General features: G+C 42.0%; 1 protein-coding gene across 1 annotated transcript in view; it reads right to left on the bottom strand.

Annotated features, from left to right (window-relative positions):
* Positions 1-13,679: 13,679 nt before the first annotated feature.
* T265_12552 (hypothetical protein) overlaps positions 13,680-18,215 on the bottom strand; it is a gene marked incomplete at both ends in the record, with an annotated part of 65,118 nt that continues 60,582 nt past the window's right edge. Inside the window, 2 exons of the mRNA XM_009164276.1 lie at positions 13,680-14,433; positions 16,272-16,815. Of these exons, the coding sequence (XP_009162540.1) occupies positions 13,692-14,433; positions 16,272-16,815 (1,286 nt within the window). The remainder of the gene's footprint in view (positions 14,434-16,271; positions 16,816-18,215) is intronic.

Below are 18,215 nucleotides of genomic sequence, written 5' to 3'. Positions count from 1 at the left end.
GAAGAAAGACTGTTAATGAGAACGTTACAAAATTAGTATAGACGAATGGAGAGCCAGTTGGACAGAAACACATAGCTAGATGGCTAGCTAGCTAGCTACATAACGAACATCAGTTGTCTACGTTCGTGGCATCAGGTGCGCAAGTCTGTCACTGACCGACACAGTGCGGTGTCAAGATCCGCTCACCAAACAACCCCGAGCGGGATGTTGGCTCCATGGTGTGGGTTGCGCTCTTCGCTTCTGAGGCCAGTCTCATGATTCCGTTTGGCGGTAAGATCATACGGAAAACCAACAGAGCAAATCAGGGCAGGCTCATCAGACGGTGAACGAACACGAATGGGTAAGCAGGTCAGATATTCGCACACACACACATGCACACAACACATGTCGCTAGCGTACTGATGTCGCACGACACGGCCTTCGCGGTAGGGCGAATGGCGGGTACAGATTAGCAGAACAATTGGAGATCAAAAGTACATGGAGGAGAAAGCAAATCGATGAGGGAATTACTGTGGTGTCAAGTTAGATTCACTAGGTACTGTCCAAACTAGTGTAGTGGATACACATTTTGCGAATACAACTAGGCTTTACTTTGACTATACACCACTATACTGTGACGCCCACCCAGCTGCATCTTTGGTCTCCATCACTGTGTTATGAAAACAACACTACAGATGCTATTTTCCAGTGTGGTGTCACAAATAAGGTAGGCTGTAGCCAGTGGCCACGTTGTGACAAATAACCTCACCAAATTCAGAGTTCTATGTGAATGGACGAATTCTCGCTCGGAGCTTACTAATGGTCTAGTTGACAGTGGTGGTCATAAAATCTCAAAACAAAACAGCAAACCTACTACTCGAATCACGAATGATTACGAATTATTACACATACGAACTGGTTCACTCAAACTAATTCAAATCTGACCAGAATTGCGGCCTCTCATCTGCGCGTGTACTGCTTGATATTTATCATTTGTGAAGCCATAAAATAAAACAAAACTAGTTCTTTCTCATAACGTACAGTGAACACGAATTAACGCCGCTATATTTAGGCTTTTTGTAGAGACGGGTTCAGTAATCTGTTTTCTCTACGGGAGTACTTACCGTCGACCGGATAGGTCCGGCCAGGAGCTGTTGACTGAACCTTTTAATAAAGACCTGGAATTCTTATAAGTTTATAGCATATCAGGTTTCGAAAAAGAGATTTACTGACTATTTTAACTGTTGGTTTAGTTTATCGCGCACGACGTTTTTGATGTTGTGTAAAACTGCATCGAAGGGACGGGAGGATCGCTTCAAAATGAATGGAAATAACTAGATTTTCAGTGAACGCAAGCAGGTGCACTCGGTTCTGAAGACCGCAAACTAGTGCGTTTATTAAAGGGTGTGATAGATGTCTCTTTTCTTTCCTGAAAGATCAAACTGCAGCTCTACTTCATTAATTTGATTTCAAATTGCTACGCGAATTCTGTCGTGTTGGGGAGGTCGTCGCATTATGGACAGATGAAAAGTCGATTGTTTTCGGACAACTGCTACAGGCAAACCGTTGTACTAATTGGGAAAAACGGTTACCAAGAAGGAATTTCTCACACCACTTTTCTGCGGCGATCATTGTCTAGGAACGCTCAAGGACAGTCTCCCATTAAGAAGATGGAATCTGTATGAGGTAACATGTGAGGCAGCGTTACTCAATGGTTTTCGGTGAGGTCGTTTTCATTAGAATAGTCAAGACGCATAAGTCATGAAATATTTATATTATGCATCACTTTCATTAGTCACAGGTATCACAGGCATCAGACATAGCAACGAGTTGAGCACATCAAATGACACTGCTTTGGGGAATGGGTGGTTTGAGCTAAGCTTCAGACTGACAGAACCGATTGACCACCAAGCCATTAGGAAATTACGATCGATGGCGAAGACGCAGGAGTGGCTCTAATGGACAGGGTAGATTGCGTGCCAAAATGGATGGTATCCTCACAGACTAACCGAAGGTTAGAGGAGAATCAACGCAAAAGAAAGCTCTTAGTGGAGAAACAAATGTTGAAAATTTGTGGCGCTTCAACAGGCTGCAGCAATCGAACCTATCGGAACACAACCCCCTTGGGTGGGGGACAAAGACTTCCATAAACCTGGCATACCACTGAGGCGAGCTTTAAACATGCAAAACTGCCCCTTCCATGAATATACTAGGTGATTAGCAAAGATCCGGAGAGTTTTAATTCCATATTATTTGGAAGAGTCCTCCAAATAATGGACACCCAACCAGCATGTTTTCCATCAGTGCTAACCCATTGTTTGCATTTGTCCCCCTACGTAGAACAGTTGGCTACTTATATGACCACATCATTACTGCATCTGAGTATTGCTATTGCACTGGCTCATAACAGACACTAGTTTTGAAGTTACGAGAAATTGTCATAGGTAAGTGAATGGCATCACATTAAACCCAGTCCCAGTCAATATTATTTCAACAGAGATAGAAACAGAAGCCTGCGACACTTCAAGAGCATCATCCTACAAGTGCTACGTTTACATCATCAGGATTTTTACCTTTGATCACCGGTTCAGTTCATTTTTGGATATTTTAAATGACATGCACCCTAATTTTTCTGTAAACCGGTGAAGTGAGTCCGGTTTCAAAGTTCTGTTCATCCTAAGGCCATATCTAACGGTTATCATCCTCATTTCATTATATCTTCCTCAATAGTGTACAGGTGAGGCTTACGGCCTCTGGCTTCACGGGCCAGACCTGTCTGTATGGCCGACATTTATTTCTTGAAAATTACCGTTAGCCGACGACTACCAAGAAAATTAAACTAAACCTTCATCCACGATGACAGTCACAGTTATGAAGAAGGGTGGTCACGTCTGAAACGAAATTAGACGGAAACGTCATTCACTTCCAAACTGCAAGCTGCTCAGTTGCGCCCGGTTTCCACAACTCGAAGACTGCTTCGGAATATGCTTCGCATGTCCTTTATAAGTTCGCTCGTTTTTACTGTAACACACCGGCATAATGGGGTGACCTCCTTTTCTAAAGATTTCGGAACATATTCCAAATCAGGGGCTTCAGACATTGAGACACACCAGAGCCAACGGCTGCCAGGTCGAACAGGATGTAATCGATTGTAAAGTATGTATTTGAGACGGATCACCTAGTTGATCATGTTGCAGACCTGATCATGTGGTTGCGCAACCGAAGCCCGGAGCTGCTTGCTTTCTGTGATACACTTTTGTTGAGAAGACGGAAACCCTAATTGTGAGCACGAAAATTATTGTTTGAAGCTGTCAGACTGCCTTGGAAGTTAACTCAAACCAACTCTTCCTCAAGCAGGGTCGTCAGACCCTTGCAGTCATGTCCGTTACCTATAAATGTTGGGTGTATCAAGTCTGCGACCGGTGAAAGCAGTGTGACGTGCCGACACCTGGCAGCCTACTCGCTTGCTTTCCTGAGGAACGCGATCAAATTTATCTTTCCCCCATCTGTTTACGCCGGATATTCTGCAACTCGTTCTGTTCGTCACACGAGGATGGTGACGGATTTGACCGGAAGCATACATGGTATATGAAACAGGTCTTTCTTTGGGTACATTTCGCATCTTCGAGCACCGTTTGGTTGCGGGGTCACCCATGTATGGCAGTCCGTCAGTTAAGTTTGCTCAATGAAGCGGGCATGATACCTGACATCAAATATGCAAGTTGCACAGCATCTCTCCTTTCTAAAAGCTGGCTTGTTGTTAAGCTGGCTAGTTTGGTTGCAAACGTGTGTTGCACTTCTGTTCACAGCGCACTGATAATTCATCTAGATTGGTAATGAAACGTCTGTTAGGATTGCCAAGCTCATCGAACAAATCAGCGGGCATCATTGCAGCCTGAGCTACCAATCTTCTGTTTAATTGGAAATCTCTCCTGCCTGGTCTTTTGTAGATGCACTATGAGGTTCATGTGCAGATAAGAGATAATTATCCTAACACTCGTAACTATTGAATCTTCCAGACGCAGTGAACTAAATCGTCAAACACCATGAACGAGACATTCAGCTGGGTTCCGGGTGAGTCTCTCGAAAAGACAAATTTGTTTGCAAGTGAGTGTATTTCGCTAATTCCGTGCAATTCGGTCTCAAGTAGAACTTAAGTTTGACGGATACTTGGGAGCTGTGCCCACCTGGAGAGCCCCGAGAAGGGCAAAACCGGTCGTGGGCTGTCGAAGAATTTTCAGCAACTTTATCAGTAATATATTACGTCTGGTTCGTCAATTAACTTTGAACACTTCAGGTATGGGGAAGCGACAAACAAAATTTCAGGCAAACATTTTGACAACCGAGCTGCTTCCGAAAGTGGTGATGAGTGGAGGGTCTGATAACGTTTCAATATACGAGTCACTTGTCTTGCCTACATAAGTTAATCACACAGTTGGGTCTCTCGTGAAAACCAAATTGATCTGCAAATGAGTGTATTTCTCAAAAACAGTGTAATTTAGGTTATAGTAGAACATAAGGTTGATGGAAACTCGGGGACTGCGCCAACCTGATGAGCCCCATGAAGTACGAAACCGGTCGTGGGCTGTCGAAGAGTTTTCAGCAACCTTCATTATTCAAACAACATTTATTTGCATTGTCAATTCAGGTCTCGAGGTGACGTATGCATATCAGGAATAAGCCCACCTACGCTTTAGCAGATCTCATTAAAAAGATGAGCTTACAATTTCAGTGGGAGGCGACACAACTACAAAGAGCTGCATGCAATGTCTCTTAACCGAGTACATTCGGTTGCACAATTTCGTTTCATCAAAAACATGGGGTATTTTATGCTGATGCTTGAAATACTGTCTTTCTTAGAAACCACACGCCTCATATCCTATCTGGGTCCTTGTAATACGGCGCCAACCACGAAGTAAAAAAACTGAATGACTGTTTGACAGCTAAATGCCGGAAAAATAATTTTCAGTGGTCAAGCCGAAAAGCCACCCAAGAATAAACCACTTGCCTGCTTTAGAAAGAAAAGAATGCATGCACTGAATGAACTGGATAAAACTGAAAGGGGGAATTTTTCGTGCTCTTTAAATATTAGCTGATAGGTCCATGAGGTCCGGGCACTGACGCTGAGTTAAGCTGGCTTGAATCCGCCAGTTTGTACCAGGATTATGAATAACAAGACACTCCATTTAATTTGTATGAGGATCCGTCTCCTTGAATGCCAGTTCCACGAGTATCCATTTTATCTACAGAAAACTTCATAAATAAATAAATAAATAAATAAATAAATAAATAAATATGTATATATGGAGTGAGAAATAACGACAGGAGGAGAATAAATAGGGTTGTTTTTTGGCTTCCATTATGGCAGCGGTGTATTTAGTGTTTGCGTTCCAATATCCGGCACAGTTTTCAAAAATTGGATAAGTTATGCTCTTTCACGCAGAATGGATAGTGGTTGTTTGTCATTAGTAGAACATTCTATTCAGCACTCCAAAGAATCGGTTAGCTTTGAGATCATAACAGTTTCTTTCTACCTTACAAAGTATGATCGTGAATTTTGGGATATACAACTCAAACCTCTGTTATCAATAGACGCATTACATGGATGAGCACTCGCAGAGTTCCGTACAATGAAGGTAAACAGTGCTTTTTGAATAGACTTGCGTTTAACGGTAGAACTGTTTGTGCGATTTACGAAAAATTTATAAGCGGATGGGGGAGGAATATCTCGGACGTGGTCGTTATATAATATGAAATAAACCCTAGCATTAACTGGTATTTATCGATGAAACGGTCCACCTGATATTTGCATTATGCGTAGAAAAAATCGCTTCCCATTTATTTGGCAGTAACTGTGTTCTTTAAATAAGGACACATCTCTAGTTATATAGAGGAACTCTTTTGATAATTATGACAGCTGTTCGCTACAAATTCTTCTGACAAGGACTATCATTAAGGTTTGAGAAAATCTAACAGTGGATCATGCTGAGCTAGTATGTGAATTAATAGTACAGTAGTGAACCGATTTCACACCATCACGTGCACCATTCGTAAGTAATTACTTCGTTTACATCTCTCTAGCACAGACCGAATTGTGATACTCTGAAAGCTGTTGACATCTGATACGATCAGTTCCCTGTTCCCAGCTCGAAAAGGTATATGTACGTGGCGGTTTGTTTTCTCGTTTACTTTAAACATTCCAGGGGATTTTTAAACCCAGAGGTAGGTTTCTGTCATCGTGAATTACCCTATATCCCATCTTTCCCCAGAGAGACAAGCTGTTTCACTGCTTCTAGGCTGTTCATATCGGCCATTAGTCACGATCAAGTGTCTTGCAACTCAAGTTATATTTTGGCGTTCCAGTAACACTTCATCAAACTTGAAGGGTTTTAGATGGAGTTTTTTTTAGTAGAGTTTTAAGAATATTCTGTGTGATCTGAGAGATGTAAGTGGCCTGAAATACCATGTACATACTGGGAGACTCAGCGTCTGGTACTCACATAAATCAAAGCCCACCCAAAATGCACATCAGTGCACTTCATTAGGTTACTAGTGACAAATGTGTACAGGAATGTGATTTTCGGCAACCATTTTACATATACGTGATGACTATTGATAGGAATGTACAGAGCATGACCAGCTCTTTATCATATTTATTCCACTGGGCCACTCAAACAGTTGAGTTCGAGGTATTCATGATATGAAAATGCGAGAATTCCGGATGGTGCCTTCCAGGCAATGAGTGCAATGTGTTGTTGATGTCGCATTTTTCTTCGAGAATTCTGTTTGTTCTTGTCAAATCTGGGAGCCTTGGTATGAAGATAGTTGCTAGAAGTGTGGATATGACGGCTGCTCAGATTTTGCTATTGCATCATTCGACCAAAATCAGATTTGAGGCCCATGTGATGGTAAAAATCTAGATTATTTGTCCATGGAGGGTTGCTTCTTTTCTTAAATAAAGACTGGAATGAACAACGTGCCTGACGGGCGCTTGGTTTCCCAGAAGACTTAGGCCTCGGCTATAGGATTTGGGCTCGTGAGCCAATTATCTTGAGGCACAAATCAATCTGGGATGTATTTTGTGTAAATCAGGCCAATATGACATCTGGAAGTTTCACAAACTTAATTTTTGTTTGTTCAAAATTGTAATGATTTGGTCAATTTTCCCTCTTGCGGTTTAAGCCACGAGGGGATTCTCCACTCCAAAACTTGAAAAAAACTTTGGAAAATCCTTGGGGAACATTTATGCTCCACACTAGGAGCATTTTGCATGTATGTATGTATGTTTTGAAGCCTTTGGTTTGTCTTACTGGGCATCTTTGGAAGAATGTTTTTAGACACCAATGTCCGGGTCATTTGTATTCCACAAACCAATCCTTTAGAGCAGTAAAAAGGTGGAACCTCCCTACTGCAGTGACTTGGATGTGGTTCAAACTACTAGCGTCGTTCTGTATTCTGTATTCTGTTCTTTTGCAAAGGACGAAGGCCGGCTTACGCATCTGTTTAGGCAGGGATTTGCACTAATTGTTTGAATCACGCGTTTTTACAAGTCAGCCGATTCACTTATGTACTTTTACCAGCTTGGGAGCTACGTTTTCCGAGGTGACTTAATTTGGATATTTTTCGGCTGTGGTGAACCAACTCGCAATTGAGAGGGTTTGGAGACCCTGATCAAGACGGCTTTTAGACTTTGTCCGGCTGTTGTTTTGTTCACTGGACTTTACAATTTGACTGCAAATGTTTCGCCACCAGCCGAGGTGACACCATTTGTGAGATGTGAGCGGAAGTGGGTTCAGTTGGAAGTGCATGGTTGTTGCGCATGCGCGAATTGAGCTAGGGTCTACTCACACAGATCGACCTTGGTCGATCATTGATCGTCTGGGCCAATAAAAATTGGCTTGTCAAATAGCCTGTCTGCCTATTGGTGGGTTTCCGGGTAGCTTGAGGCCTGACATTCCGGTTCTCCACATTCGACTCCATTCGCTTGCTTCCACGGTGGGTCCCCTTTCTTGGTCCGTCGGTCCAATTGTCAAAGCTCACTCAGTGTTACCATTGAGTGGACAATCCCTCACATGTAGCGCCTTGTAGGCAGGATCGATTTCGATATGCCGGTGCATTCAATCCCTCGGGGTGTCTAGTGACTTGAGAAATTTCCCCTCTTAATTGCACTTTTGCCTGATAAGGTCTTCCTGTTTTCATGCATTGTAACAAGAGATGGTTGGTCGTGTCTTTTGCTATCGGCAGTATGTTCCTTTACCCGTGTAGAAGGTTTTATTCCGGCCTGTCCAACATAGTGCATTTTGCAGTCCATGTAGTTTATTTGCTACATGGTGTTTTTTCTTGCGTCTTCGTTGGTTTTGTCCTTCGGTTGCGGACTACTAAGATTCCTCTAAGTTGCAGTAGCCTTGCTGTCAATTCAGGTATATTCCAGATGTAGTTGTAGATGTTGTTCCTGTCATTGCCGAGGCTTTCTCATCAAATTTCGTAGGATAAAGTTTCTGGGATTTCCATTGTTTTAAATACGAGACAGAGGTGGTTCTCTTTTCGTCTGAGTTTTGCTGCACTTCAATGTTCGTCTGGACAGAGTTTGAACGCTACGGTTCTCGTGGTTCATGGGCTGATTGCTGCGGTATCTTAGTATTTAGTCTGTTTGTTTCTTCTCCCGGTATTCACAGGTTTGAAGAGTTTCCTTCTGTGCTGCTGCTTCCCAATACATCCAAAACGGTACTGGGTTATTTAGTTCAGTTTCGATTGTAAATTTGATACCTTGGAATATCGTGTTGAGCAGTTCATTTGCATTTTCGACCGCAGTTCGGAGGGAACTGTTCAAGTGTGGGGATAAGTAGACAGGTCAACCAACTAGGAATGTCCATCCTCCCAACCAGGCCGTGTGAGCCTGGAGCTCATGGAGTTCTTTTATCAAAAAGAAAAATGCTTTTTCTCAATTACGACAAGCAATTGAGACTTCGAATGCTACATGTCGAATCATAATTAACGAAAAAACATCATGTTGACCGGACATCCGTGTGTTCAGGTTGATTGACAGTTGTGAGCATATAGGTCAGCTAAGTACAATTATTTTTGAAGTGGGATGAGGTTTGTCGTATGCTCTAACTCAATCTACATTCATTGCAAGACTTCTGTATGTATGCGTTTCGCATAGAGTGAGTCATAGTGAATGGCAGGTGGGTGTGAATAGTCGTTCCCGTTGAATACAATTACCGGAAGCATACTTTAGATTTATGCTGTTTTCTCATGACAAACTATTTTATTCCTATAAAGCGAATGGTCACCTTACCTGTAGTGATAACCGACATGTAGAGGAGTTGTTTAGTGGAGAAATCTCGAACTTATTAAGAATGCGAATTTGTTCTTGCTGGTTTGCAATTGTGGACTACTTAACTGGAGCGGGGAGGGTGCAGTAACAGACAAATCTTTGGATCCTAATCTATTTACTAGTCCTTCAAGTGAATATCGAGTAATCTGAATGATTCCTTGGTTCAAGGAAAAGTGTGATTTTTCAGTATTTCTAGTGCTAGTTCCAATCCCTTAATGTGCTGCGATCGTAGTAAATTTCGGGAGCTAAAAGAGATTTCTTTAACATGGTTGAGAACTTCAATCAGTTTAGCCAGATTTCTGAATACATCTTAAATCAGGGCGAACTTTTTTCGTATTTCAAACTCCCGAAACGAAATTTGTTCCAGAAGAAGGCATAATTTGTGTTCTTAGTTACGCCAGTTAATCAAGTCAGCAATTATTTGGCTGGTGAGCTCTACGAATGTCAGACAGTCTCGTGCGGCAGTAGACGTACATCTCTTCTACACAAAAACTAGCTTTGATAATGGCTGTCTTGTACTGCTTTTAGATGTAAATTGCCTCCAAGCAGATCATCGGCAGTTCTGAGGAGTGTTTGGCAGTAACGCCATGCCTGAATTGATGTGGTGGTGGAATGTTTTTACTTGCGAGACAACGAAATTTAACTTTGTAGGATCTCCAATATTAGAACACAACTATCCGACTATACTTTATCCGAATGATCCGTGTAAAACAGCTCGTACACTTCACTGACCAAAGTAAGCAAAACAAACAGCTTTTATTGAAAAAAATCGCACCCTGCCAATTAAGGACAGGCGCCGATGGGCATGAACGGTTTCAGCATGTCGGGCTCCAGAGAGTAGAGCAATGTTTGGGGTCAGCTTTTACAAACCCACATCACATCTGTCAAATTGTGGATCCGTAGAAGTAAATCAAAAGGTGGAAGAGCTTGGTACCGCTGGTTAGAGCCAAAGTCGACTGAACATGAGGAAGCAGCGAACCGTAGTCTAATTCAGGGTGAACATCTCAAACTAAACGCATAGTACACTTTAGTTTAGTGATGACTTGATTTTACTGATGATTAGGAGGTTTGTGCTAGAAGAGAAACCGGCATATCAAATAACCAGGATCATTCCGCAGAGGATCACTGATACTGTCTGTGCTCTCTGGACATCCTTTATCTCGTTCCTTACCAAAACAGCGCTTTCATCATCAGACTAAGTGGCTGCCTCGCTTGTCATCACACCAGCCCTCAGCATTAAGTGTTACTTGCCAAGGTAGTTTGTGGAGTGTTATTTACTTGTGTATGGATGAAATGAGTCACAATTCCTTGCAGGTTTGAGGCACTATCCAGTCGCCTACTACATCTGGTTGCCTATTCCACTGTAACATAGAGCATACTGATGTAATGAGGAAAGCCTTTCACTGCGCAGTTGTTCATCGAGAAACACCAACGAAACAGCTACAAACTACGGGCAGGAAAGAAAACCTCTCATATCCACATTGTTTTTTTAAGAACTGAATGTCCCTCTTCTCAAATGCCTCTTCCTGAGCTTGCCTAGATATTCATTGACCGTCACGCAGTTAGACGTAGGCTAGTCAAATCATTCATAGATGCAACAAGGTCAATCGATATTACTAAGAGTTCTATGTTTTCCTCGTTTCACGTAATTATCATCCATCAGAGGGACTCCAAAATGAGGTACAGTAAAGCAAATGCAACCAGTGGAGTAAAATCTAGTGATACTGCATATGCTTATTTTGCGGGATCGAGACCGGGTGCACTCAGTCTACGAGAACTCTGACTAGCTGCAATGCTGAAGGAACAGATTTGGCATGCACATATTTATTGAGATTGCATTCCCAAGGATGTATCTCCTGATTTCTTGTTTGTTAAATCCTTGTTAATGTACGAAACTTTCTTTTGAAACTTTCATACAAAACTTTCACTTTCCTCCCTTCTGCATGCAAACAGCGTCCATACTTGTATTTTCTTGTCGTGTGTGGAAAAAATACCTTTCTGCCTACCTGTTAGAACTGTGTGTAGGTATGGTTAGCCGTGCATTGCTTTCGTGTTATGTGATCACCATACAGTTGAAGGAAACACCAAAAGACGAGTACAAAAAGGCAAAGCCATTCGGGTTGATTGCTTACTGGCACACGCTGCACTTTTAAAGGGTGTCAAAAATACCATTCAAGAGACTTTATATAATGAATTTTCATTAGCCAGTCAAAATTCTTACTGTTATTAGACAGTACCATTAAAATTCCTCTATCAGGAATCGACTCAGGAGTTGAGTTCTGTGCATCACCTACAAATTGGCCAGCACCATTTCATATGTGGCATTGCTGACGAAATGAAACAACGCACATATCTTGAATATGTACGTGACCGAGCACTCCGAAGCCAAAACTAAGCAGTTAATGCAACTGGCGCAGTGTTTTTTACGCACTGGTATCTATGGCTGAGTGATGATGAGATAACTGACCCTTTTCGAGCAACTGCATAACATGCTTGGTGAGGAATAGAATTTCAGTAGCTCAGGCCATTATATTCATTCAGCAAATCGGTGTCCAGACGAATAAACACCCTCCAGATATACACGTTACAGGGCCCAGATGATCAAACCACTCCCCACTGTCTTACAGGCAGGTAATATACCGAACTCAGTTCGTCCGTCTATCCAACAACTAAACACAGGTCGAGACTTCACCTGCACTTTTTTCTTACAAAAATGAGAATTCCTATTTTGTGCCTGCGATACTAACTCTATCCTTAACCGACGGCTTGTCCAGTTGGTTCCGCTCCTTAGGTCAATATGCACAGGCTAACTGTTCATCCTACAAATCCTCTCCGCTCTACTGGTCCTCCACGTTTTCGGTTGTAAATTTGCTGAAGAAAGGAAGTAAGCTTCCATTTGGTCGAACTTGGAAGATACGAGTATCGTGCATGGCGAAGAGTATTTCCTTTCATCGAATGAAAAACTCAACCCAGGCCCCCTCCCTGAACATAAGTCTGTAGAAATATCTTGTACGCCAAAGTAATTTGTTCCAGAGATTATTGTCTTTTAAGGAATTGCTTTTATGAATTGGTTGCATGCCTCTCTTGAGTAAACCCATCGGCACAAAACTTCGAAATAAACGATTGGATAATTATGATGGGAGCAAAGTAGTAGTATAGCGTATGTGGGTTTTTGGCGACCTCGGGTAATTTCATCTTGTCTGTTGTCAGCCATGTGCATAATTGCACGTTATTCATGGAATTGTGTGGGACCAACTGTGTCAACTCGTAAGTTGGCTGTCGTCTATCTAAGGTAAGGGTGTCGTGAAAGATAGGGGGAATATGAAATCACAGCAGTAGCGGAAGTCATGAGGCAAGAGAAGTCTCTGAGGAAAGAGACAGCCCTCACTGCCCCAATCTATCGTCCATATTCACAACAATTAGGAAATGCCAAAGCTCGATTCATTATCAGGATAAGATTGTCGTCGTCAAATTATCTACATTAAATGAAATACTGCTTTAGGAGATGCAGTTGAACGAAATACTCACAAAGCCGTAGAGTTTGACTGCTTGTTTGGAGAACTAGTGGGACAACAAGTTATTGGTAGGAGCCATCACCTTTAGTCATGACCCAAATAATGGATACAAATGAGCGAGAATTCGGTGGGTGTCCACCAAGAAGCATCCGTCACGTCGAGAGCAGTCTGCTGCCTATATTAATTACCGACTCACAACCTCCATGACTGCTAATGACTGTTTAAAGTCCTTGAAGTTTACGGGTTACAAAAGTTCCACTTGGCCTGTGGATATCTGATATGGGAGTAATGGCAGTAGTGTCTGTGTCCTGGTGGATATGTGGCGGGGTCGTCGGTCGGTTTACATTTCGTTGTCAGTATCCTCCTGGAAATCCACTGAGAACACATACTACCACATTTCAACTGATTAACCGTCTGATCAATAGAATCCTAAGTGGAAGAAATTTGATTTTTCTTCATCATTCGGTCGTCATAAAGCGATGAATTCTCAACTCTACTTTACGACTGAATAAGTTTTCTTGAAACGGATATTAAATCGAACATTCAAGGCATTGACAACCATGAATGGACCATTTATACACTTTCTAATTACAAGCATCCTTATTACTTGCTGGAACTTGGTTTGCACGTTCCACATCAATGCCTAGACGGTTTATTGTGGTGCATATCGTATTGAAATCTCACTTGAAGGGAAGATACCTTCAATGAAGGAGATAAGACAAATGCATACGCATGGGAAAGTACTTGAAGGCAAATTAAACATCTATTCATTCTTCGACATAGAAAACGGGAAAAATTAATCATACTGTTATCACTGAACAACCTGTTTACATACAGTGAAAATCCTATGTACATCGCTTTCACACAATACTATCCAGGCTTGAGCCCATTGCAGAAGCTTTAATTGAAGAGTCGTTCGTTGACTGGTTGGTAAGTACAGCCGGTACGATCAAACTACTTGAGGTTGTTCGGGTAAATGCGGCTGGTGAATGGGGAATATACGATGACATGTCAGCTTTGGCTTCTATTTTAGTTGCTACATCGGCAGTCAGACTACCAGCAGGCACGGCGTTTGGAAGGTGGCCAGTCGAATGCCATTTGCCTTCAGTGGGGACCAACAACGGCTGTTCATAGGGTGTCAGCTGGTGTATCGTCTGTGATGAGGACGAAGAATCATCAAATGCGCAATTCGCGTTATCGCCAAATTCTGTTTTTGAAAAGACCTGAGCCGGTAGAAAGGAAGAGGCTACACAGATTCTGGTCCAGAATAAGTCCCACAAAGCTGAGATGAGCTCACCAGCAACCAGTTCACTGGCATTCATCGAAACAAGCCAGATGACGAAAACACCATTACAGTCCAGGTATTTATCAACAAAGAAGTTCAACGAACGCTTGTTCAGCTGTTCACAGCCATAAGGGAATTTCCATGGTATGAGGAATTTATGAATGAAATTGCGACGACGATGTGGAATGCTCAGACGTGAAAGCCACTTGAGCAGGCTGTAGGTGGTCAACAAGGCGACAAATATAAACCAGAACCACAAAAAGACGTACACTTTCTCCAGGAAGAGGTTTAATGGGAGGACACATTGTAATGTATACCTGAGAATAGAAAGAAAAAGTTGAGGGCGCAGTTCAGTGGACTGAGAAGTTGTGACTTTATAGAAAATGACGTCGATGATCTACCATAGCAGAAATTATTCGCTCATCTGCCCAGTTTTTTTCTTCGGAAAAGAATGATCAACTTCTACCTATAGATCATAACTTCGTAAATTACATCACTATCACACCTTACAATAACAAAACCAGTGTGAGTGTCTTGGGATTAAACACGGACTTTCTTTGTGCGCAAAATCATGTTACGAGGGAAGCTCCTGGGGAAAAATGGAATGTGGTGAGCTTAAATAATACGGAACAGCGGCGCAGCTAGGATATGAACTTCCTGCCTTGAAAAGCGTATATTAGTAGCGATTACTGTCGTGTGGAATTTTACCCCTTCTTTTATAGAAGCCACGATTAATAAAAAAACGAACTGGTGGTCTTAACCGTGCTATTTTTCAGGAACCAGGTTTGGGAGCGCTGAAAGTTTGTCTCGGGCCATTTTATAGTATTCGAATGCGCTGAATTACGTTGCTTGAATATAGTGAAATTCAGGGCAACGCGAGCAACCCCTCTTCATAGCTGACTGATATTATCTCCATCTCCGTCTCATACACGTTTGATGCAAATGATAACGCACTATGATTCCATCCTGAGTCTACCAGAAGTAACTGAATAAACATTTTCGACGAGTGTATTTGCCACCGGTTCAAAAGGGAAATACTCACGCCTTTTTGTGGACGCGCTCGAAAGCATATCGATACGGAAAAGATGTATATGAAACAAAGAAACACGTGAGGGCCGATTGTCATAATAAATGGACAGCATTGTTTACCATAAATGAAAAAAGGCTAGTAACTCGGTAGTCACAAACGTGCTTCTTCATAGCAGTTGGATATCATTAATAGTTAGAGGAAACCTCGAAGAGGGATCTTTAATTATTATTGTCACTGTTATCGTTCAAATACCCTTCACCATTCGGGACGCCTAATCTTTGATCTGAAAGCCAGAGGTAGAGCACATCAGCGATTGTATGACCGTGTTCTTTATTCCTGCTTTTTTCGAAGAAAATACTACCAACAATTCTACTTTAACTAGGTTTTCTTGGTATTTTCTCCCAGTCGTTCGAAAAATTCATATTACTCAACAGGTATCCTCAGATAATTCGAGCAACATCAAGAACAAATCACTGTTTGACGAAACCACTAGAGTGTATATAGTTTCGTGACTTATTGTTAGGTTGTCTAACGTCAACCCAGTATTTGTTGTGGTGTGACAAGAGCAAAGGTGATGTTCAAATCACGGGGTTGCGTCTAAAGCATAAATGAAAGGGGTTAAAAGTGGCGGGTTTGAATGGAAGGTGAATCCAATCTTTTGAGAATTACTTTGATGCTAACTAGCTATCAACTAAATATATCGTTTACCATACTCGTTAACTAACTGGGCCACACAAGTTGGCCTCGTTTCAGTTGGGACCTGATCCGAAAAATCGCAGTATATAGTTTTGAGGGAGTGAATTGGCTTGGGGATAGAGTTTTAACTAACGCAACGCCCGACTAAAACCATGGTTGTCTTGAAGTGCAGTGTAACTGTGACTGGTAACTGCCCACTTCAAAGGTGCGTTCAAACGAGTTTAGAAGATAACTCGGGTTCCACTTTTCAGCTAGGAACTGAATGAACATTGTAAATTGGCATCTAATTATCACATTTCTATCGGTGCACTTTCAGATTCCTGCCGGATCATCTGGAGCATTACAATGAGACACCTAAGAAAAGTCAGGATATCTTGGTCACGCAAATACCACTGAGAAGAGTTGCCTGTGAATAATGAAAAAGCTTACTTGTAATTTTTTCCTGTCTTCTTCGCTTCAAAATCGCAATAGGTCACCCGAGGGAAATTTCCGGTTTGCGTCCAAGGCTTCCCGTTAAGCAAATCGTAGAGTACATGTAATCCAAAGATATAAGAATCGGTGCCAAGGAAGTACTTTAAAAAGCACAACTGGCCCAATATATTGAGCAGGTATAAAAGTTTAATCGTTGTATACAGGTAGAAAAGAAATGCGTTGCTCCTTTGAATGCATTTGATCCGCTGAGAACCCCGCATCCAGTGGTATAGGCATCCCGGTATAAGGCATACAAAAGTCGACAAGAGACGACAGACTACCACAAAGCCTTTGCCAAGCATCTTGCATAATCTGGGCAACCAATCCTTCCGTTTGTGAGTGAACAGTACCCCTGAAGTTTGATGTCGCCCATTTTTCCGTTCCGTAGGGTAACTGTGTGCCTCCCCGCTTTCGCCTTGATGAGTCCAACACCACATGGGGCAGTATGTTGATCTAGTGTGCCACTGCCTTGAGGACCGAGAGATGTCCGGATGTTCACCACCTTAATAAAAACACCAGAAATTAACAGATTGGTGCAGTGTGGTACGTAATTTTAAACTGGAAACATTGTAGACAACAAACAATGGTATTATTTGGCTGCAGGAACTTACCCTGATGAAACTTTTAAACCTTTTGAGCTTGGATGTCCTCTTCCGAAAAAAGCGCTATTCTTGACACTAGTGCATTATACAACTGGGTTATGCATTTTACTTTAGTCGCAATCTACCCTAAACGACATGAAAATTACTTGTGCTTCTGAATAAGAGTCAGAAACAAAACCTTTTCCAAGCAATTTCTGATAAAGAGTCACGCATATATTGCACAGCAGATCCCCATGCAATTAGTTTTGGAGACTCATCTGAAGATGAGAGCCGTGTGGTGAAGCAGTCAAACTGACGAAAATACGATGAGAACCACATCAGTCATTTTTTGCATTCGGATGGTGTTTTGTGACACAGGATATTTTATTCTAACTTAATCCACATTTCCACGAATTTATGAGACGGAATCTGTTAATGTGGAAAATACCCGCATCAATAAAAATTCGGAAACTTAAACCAATCCCTTTACTCTGACCTTAGAATACGAGCTTGTGAAAGCCCGCAATTTCTCTGAATGCTCTTTGAAGTGTTGAAGTTCATGTAGGTATACCAGCTATATTGAGAATAGACCTAACTGACACGGCAAATGTCTCCTATGTACTCCAGATATCTGAAAGTAGCCGTCACTTGCTGTGCAAATTAGTATTCGCACGTGAACTCAAGGGAACTCATCCTATTAAATCCGAAGAACTTAATCACCCCTCAGAATTGTGCCGAATTCTCGTAAAAGATAGAGTGTCTAATAGAACTGCGCTTACATGGGGCAGCCCATCAGACAACTCAAGGTTCGAAACTGAAAACTGTTTGCAGATACTCACCAAGAAATGCTGGTGAATTAAACACACTGGCGCATGAGTAAGCTACTGTATTCCTTGCTTTAAGTGAGAATCGTCGGGATGGACTCATCCTATCCGAAGAACTTAATCACTCCTCAGAATTGTGCCGAATTCTCGTAAAAGATAGAGTGTCTAATAGAACTGCGCTTACATGGGGCAGCCCATCAGACAACTCAAGGTTCGAAACTGAAAACTGTTTGCAGATACTCACCAAGAAATGCTGGTGAATTAAACACACTGGCGCATGAGTAAGCTACTGTATTCCTTGCTTTAAGTGAGAATCGTCGGGATGGTTTTGGTAACTTGTGAAATTTCGATGTTCATGTACCGAGATAATTTGGCGAATTACTTGTCAACCACAAAGTATGAAGTGGTTTTGCAATTTTCACTTGAGATTCTGCCCTGTCAGTTAATCTGTGCTGGAAAACTGTTTAATCCTTATGAGCAATCATCAGCTGTGCGCA

This window comes from Opisthorchis viverrini, assembly GCF_000715545.1.
Source record: "Opisthorchis viverrini unplaced genomic scaffold opera_v5_4, whole genome shotgun sequence".
In the NCBI taxonomy this organism is placed as follows: domain Eukaryota; kingdom Metazoa; phylum Platyhelminthes; class Trematoda; order Opisthorchiida; family Opisthorchiidae; genus Opisthorchis; species Opisthorchis viverrini.
Note: the sequence above shows the minus strand (reverse complement) of the source record. Positions and strands in the feature narration are given on the sequence as shown.